Source organism: Sciurus vulgaris (genome assembly GCF_902686455.1).
Source record: "Sciurus vulgaris genome assembly, chromosome: 16".
NCBI lineage: Eukaryota > Metazoa > Chordata > Mammalia > Rodentia > Sciuridae > Sciurus > Sciurus vulgaris.
The window spans coordinates 5,687,908-5,693,907 of record NC_136477.1 but is presented as its reverse complement, the minus strand read 5'-3'; the positions used below and the strand labels follow the sequence as shown (position 1 = coordinate 5,693,907).

General features: G+C 53.4%; 1 protein-coding gene across 2 annotated transcripts in view; it reads left to right on the top strand.

Moving 5' to 3' along the window:
- The first annotated feature begins 371 nt into the window (after window positions 1-371).
- The window catches only part of CD209 (CD209 molecule), a 34,606-nt gene continuing 28,977 nt past the window's right edge, over window positions 372-6,000 (top strand). The window contains exons 1-7 of one of the 2 annotated variants that reach the window (XM_079114926.1): window positions 372-511; window positions 609-695; window positions 1,780-1,869; window positions 2,184-2,270; window positions 3,059-3,210; window positions 3,860-3,969; window positions 4,738-5,284. In XM_079114926.1, coding sequence (XP_078971052.1) covers window positions 466-511; window positions 609-695; window positions 1,780-1,869; window positions 2,184-2,270; window positions 3,059-3,210; window positions 3,860-3,969; window positions 4,738-4,888 — 723 coding nt within the window. In that variant the 5' untranslated portion in view covers window positions 372-465 and the 3' untranslated portion in view covers window positions 4,889-5,284. Of the gene's footprint in view, window positions 512-608; window positions 696-1,779; window positions 1,870-2,183; window positions 2,271-3,058; window positions 3,211-3,859; window positions 3,970-4,737; window positions 5,285-6,000 lie in introns of those variants that run through there. The other variant, XM_079114928.1, reaches the window with a different exon arrangement.

Below are 6,000 nucleotides of genomic sequence, written 5' to 3'. Positions count from 1 at the left end.
CACCAAGCAGACACGCGCCATGATGATTCAGCCCCATCCCTGAAGTCAGCAGAATGCACCCTAGGTGAGGACATTGGCCAGCCAAAGCAGCAAAGCCAGGGGTCAGTGGGTGGGAAGCTAGGGGGCTCACTGGCCCACCCTTTCTGTAGATGGAGGCAGCATAAAAAAGGACCTTAATTTGACAAGTTATTGGTTTGGTTAAAGCATCCCATGACTTGGCACACCGTGAGTGGACCAGTCCTTTCCACCACAGACCCAGGCCACTCCCACTTCTGCCTGAGATTCTTGGAACGTGGGCCCCTGTCATGGTAGCAGGCTCGGCCCCTCCCTCCAGCATCTTCCGGTGCCCCTACCCAGTTCCCTGTTTCTCTTCCTGACTTACGGTAGATTCAGGGAGTGAGTTACAGGGGTGGGAATAAAAGCTGTGGTCCCAGCAGTCCTGGGCACTGAGAGACAGCGGCGACCATGAGTGACTTCGAGGAAGCGAGGGTGCAGCAGCTGGGATCCCTGGGTGAGGCTGGGCTGGGACTCTGGGAGCCAGGAGGGAGCATGAGGGGCCAGCCGGGTCTGCGCCTGCCCAGGCTCTGATGGACGCTCTGCCCACTCAGACGAGGAAGAGCTGATAACCAGCGGCTCCAGGTCTTCCTTTCAACGCTTTGGATTCCGACTTACTGGTGGCCTCAAGAGCACTGCAGGTAGAGCAGAGTTAGAGTGTGAGAGTAAAAGGCATGTCCACTCAGATATCTGTGTCCTGGGGAGTTGGAGGTGGGCAATCTGGGTTTTTTGTCCTCGGGAGGAGGAGACCGGGGGTCCAGACTCCTGGGTTCTGGAGTGTGGGATCTATATCCCGAGGTCCTGGGGAGATAGATGCTGAAGGACTGGAGAACTGGGCAGGTGGGAGTAAGGACAGGACCCTGATACTGGGGAGGAGGAGGCTAGATACTAGGGCAATAGAAACTGGGGACTGAACTCCTGGGTCTTGAGGAGGTGGATGTGGAGGGCAAGACTCCAGTGGTCTAGTGAAGGTGGAGTCTGGGTGAACTCTTGGGTGCCAGAGAAGTGGAAACAGGGCTGGATATTTGAGTCCTGTGGAAACAGAGGCTGAGGTCTCTGGTTTCTGGTCCTAGGGTAGTGGAGAATGGGGGCTAGACTACCAGATCTTGAGGCAGTACAGACTGGAGACTGGGACTGGACTCCCGGGTCCTGGGGAGGTTGAGGTTGAGGACTGGACTCCTGAGTGACTCCTGGGTTTTAAGAGAGGTGGAGGTGGAAGACTTGATTCCTAGATTCTGAAAAAGTGAAGGCTGAAGGTCTTAACCCTATGTCTTGGGAAGGTTGAGGCTGGAAACCTCGATGCCAGAGTTTTGGGGACCTTGAATCTGGGGGAGTAGACGACAGGGTTCTGTGGAAGTGGATTCCTGGATTCTAGGGAGGAGGAGTCTGGGGACTGGACTCCTTGATCCTAGGGAATTGGAGGCTGGGGACTGGACTCCTGGGCTGTGTAAAGCTGGAGGCTAAGGGCCAGGAATCTTGGGTCCTGGGGATTTGGAAGTTGTGGGACTGGACTGTTGGGTCCTGGGAGGGTTGAAGTTGGAAACCTAGACTTCTGGATCCTGGAGAGGTGGAGGCTACGGCAGGGAATCATGGGTCTTGGGAGGGTGGAGGCTGTGGGACTGAATCCTGTGCCCTAGGAAAAAGGAGTTTGGGGCCAGGCTCTCCCTGGGCCAGGCTGAGGCAGGGAAGCTGGCTTTCTGGGCCTCCCATCCTTCTCTCTGGCAGGGTTTCTGGGCCATGGCCCCATCCCCCTGGTGCTGAAGCTGCTCTGCCTCATGCTCTTGGCTGGGATCCTGATGGCTGTCCTTGTCAAAGGTCAGGGAGGGTTGGGGCTCCCTTATCCGGTCCTGAGGCTGGGGCAGCTGGGTCTGGGAGGGAGGTGGGCTGAAAACTGGGATCGAGTCCCTCAGCAGCTTCTCGGCACTTCTGAGGCCCATCTGGTGGGGGGGGGGGTTACAGGGGAGGCTCCCCTTGCCCTTGGGGTTCAGCCTTCTCTGGATGTCAGGGTTCTTCATCTTCAAATGGGACTGAACAGATGTCGTCCCTCAGAAACTGTCCCGTGGAACCTAATGCAGGCCAGGACACACAGAAAGTATTTAAGAGGTGCAGTTTTTTTCTCTTTGGCACAGTCTCCAGGGTCTCCCACTTCCATGAGCAGAAGAAATCAAAGCAAGAGAACATCTATCAGGAAGTAGCCCGGGTGAAGGCTGAAATGGGTGAGTGACAGGACCCCAGAGGGTCTGGGCTGTGTGGCTCTGTTTGAGTCACAGGCCAATTCTGAGCCTGTTTCCTCAACTAAGAAATGGGAACAAACGGGAACAGTGACAATATCCCCACAGTAGGCACCCTGTGGGAAGCCATCCTTATTTAGCAGAATCAGACAAGGTTGAGACATGGGACCCAGAGGCCTGGCTTCTAGGAAATGCCGGGAAGCATGTGGCACTGTGTGGGAGTGGTTCCCTGTCTCCTTCTGGAATTTTCCCCTAAGAGGATGGCTCCTCTAACTTCACCCTATCCTGTCCATTACAGAAGAAGCTCCTCCCAGTCCTGGCCCCCTTTACCTGTACGTTATAAATAAAGGAGAGTTGGGCAAGTTGTTGTAAGAGGCCAGAGCTGGTAGGGCCAGACCTGTCAAGCCCCCTCTTATTTAAAAAGGGTATTGGCTCTTGTGTGTTCATTGAGCAGATAAGTTTTTTGGGTAATAGATAGAAAACCCGCCAACATCCTCCTCCGGCAGTTAACCTTTTTCTCATCTACTTGGTTCGTGGTGAAGGCCCCCCACAGTACCCAATTAGGCCAATCTCCTGGTCTCTGTCCTGAGTGCTGAAGGCCCTACTTCTCCCAGTCTGGAGGATACAGTGCCAGGACTCTTGGGTGGGGGGACCCCAGGGCATAGGGAGGGAACAGTCAGGGGAGTCCCCCAACTCTCTGGGGCTTGAAGGCTGGGCAGACACAGGAGCATAATCTCCCAGTACAGGTCCAACCTGACCTTCTCTCCCAACAGGCCGCCTGTGCCGCCTCTGCCCCTGGGACTGGACATTCTTCCAAGGAAACTGTTACTTCTTCTCTAAGTCCCGACGGAACTGGACTGACTCTGTCACTGCCTGCCAGGAGGAGGGGGCCCAACTAGTCATCATCAAAAGTGCTGAGGAGCAGGTATGTCTGGTGGGGGCCCCTATCCTGGTCTGGGCATGAACCTGGCCACTGGCCATCTGGGAGGAAACAGGTGGTCAGAATACATTTTCAGGACCACTTAGTGGGAGGAGAACACTCTGCATGTGGGGGTCTCTAAGACCCTACACAAGTAGACACACGCAAGTTCTGAAAATGGCTGAACACTTTGGGAGTCATCTAAATTGTAAGTGGTCCCTGGTGTTGTACTGACGGTATCCAGCGACTTCCTCTACATCTTTGGCCATGTTCTCTGGTGTAAATTTTCCACGATCACTTTCAGTTCCAGCTGGGCGTCACTCAATGTGAAACACGCACTGCGTGAAGCAAGCCCGGGTGTGAGTACATTCCTGGAGACATGCTCAGAACTCACAGGATGATGAGCATGCAGTGTTACCAAGTGTGAGCGGCAGAGGTGGCTCTGTTTGCCACGTGTGCAGGTCAGAATACCTCTGTCCATAGCACACATGTGGGAAGGACTCAGCCCTCCTGAGCACACCTGGGGGCTCAGGGCTGGTGCACTAGAAGGCTGAAGGTCAGCCTGCAAGCAGAACTTGTCACCAAAACACTGGGGAGACACTAGGTGGAAATTGGGGATCAGAGCTCCCTTCCAACTCCTCGTCTCCCGCTCCAGAGCTTCCTGCAGTTGACTTCTAAGAATAAAGGCGACACCTGGATGGGGCTGTCAGACCTGAACAACGAGGGCACGTGGTACTGGGTGGATGGCTCATATCTGTTTTTCAGGTAGGTCCTGGAGAAGGGCGCTCCCTAGAGAGAGCGTCCTAGTTTGGGTTTCCTAAACTTTGGCCTGAGTTCCCCCACACTGCCCTCTGGGCCTAAGAGTACAGCATTTATTGAGACAAGGCAGGTGGCCTTCGTACCCATGTTAAGCTGGGAGGGCAGCCTCGTAAACTACCACCCCGACAGAACTGGAGGAGGACTTGCAGCCGGGGGCGGGGATTTGTAGTAAAGTGTATTAGTAGGAAATCTGAGGCAGAGTAAGACCAGCCAGCCTGGGGGCTATTGTGACTGAAAGGGTGACTTTTTATACTCATAGATCCCAAGTGAGGGCCCAACATAGCCTGCCCTGGGGATTACCCAAGAAAATACCAGGGTCTGTCAGGAGACAGAGGGTGAAGAAACTGTGGGGAAGAACATTTATTGTGGTGTTCACGGGAAGAAATAGGCAAGATAGGGTAAGCAGGCTTAGTGGTGGCTAGTTAAGATCACCAGTGGTTCTGGGGTGTCAATGTTGTCCCTGGTTGTAGTGAACCTGGCCCAGTGGAGGTGTATAGAGACCCAGAGTTCAAGAGCACAGTAAGGGAGGTGGTTGGGGTGTGGAGTCAGGCCGGCTGTGTCTGAAAGCTACATCCTCATGCGTGGGGGGCAAGGAGCATTAGGTGTCTGGAACAAGACTCATCTGTCATATGCCTGCAGGACAGATGCGAGAGCAGCAGAAACCTGATTCATAAAGTGGGGTTGGGGTACAGGCTCACTCTGTCTGGCTTGCAGATTCATGAAGTATTGGAATGAAGGGGAGCCCAACAATGATGGGGAGGAAGACTGCGTGGAATTTAAAGGTGATGGCTGGAATGACAGCAGGTGTGAACTTGAAAAATTCTGGATCTGCAAGAAGTCCGCAGACTCCTGTTCCAACAAATGAAGTCTGGTCTCTCCTCAGCCTCCGCGGCCTCTGCAGCCCTGTCCACCCTGCTGGGTGGTGGATTTTTAAATCCGATCATGCCACGTCTTCCTCTCGTCTGTGGGCATCAAGATTTTACCAATTGCTCTGAGATTCTTCTATCTCATTCCCCATCTCCCAGGGGGCTGTGACGCGATGCTCCTTCCTCCTAGGCCTCTGGGTTCCCCTGGGCTTTGAGGTTGTGGTTCTGGACCTATTTCTGTTCTAGGGTAGGGGCTGCTGGCTGCTCAAAAGCTAATATTCAGCAGATGAGGGTTAGGAAGGAATCAGGTTTACTCCTCGTGTGGCACCATGGAAGACGGAGAGAGAGGACCACTGTCCTCAAAGCATTGACCTGGGAAACTCAGGCGTGCAAGAGCTTTTATAGGGAAGGAAAAGAGTGACAGTGAGATGGTGGCAGGAAGGCTGCATGCTGAGAGGAGTTTCCATGATCTGGGTGTGTCTCCATTTTTTCCTCTGGCTGGAACACTGCAATAAACCTCAACTTCCCGGGGTGAGTTTCTTATATTGAAATCTACATGTTACTTTTCTCCACGTTGAAGACATTTACATGACTTGTGTTAGTGGATGCATAGTATAAGGTCACACCCCCCACCTTAGGTGCCAACATGGTGCTGGCCGAGCTTCCCAATTGCAGCTCAACACCCTGCCCAGACCCCTAGCAACAAGGCTCACCCAATCAACCATCGCCCCGCCCCCCAGCAACAAGGCTCTCCCAATCAACTCTCACCCCGTTTCATGCCCCAATCAATCAGCCTCTTCCTGGCCCTATATAAGTGTGTGCATTTTTAAAATAAAGCAGAACTTCTCCGGTGATTAGCTTTGGACTGTGGCTCCATGCGCTTCTTTCACATAGAAATAAAGAGTAAGGACTGACATCACGCAGATCGCCAGGTGTTTCAGGTTCTGTAAATCTAAGGCAAGATTTTTTTCTGCTGTTGACATTATAACCATTCAGTAGGGTAGGGGTCGCTTTCCTTTAGAAGTTAGAAGGCAGGACCAAGGGGGTGGGTCTGATATTTATGAACTGATCAAGGAGGGGAAACCCTGTGTGGAAGGGGAAAGTGAAAATA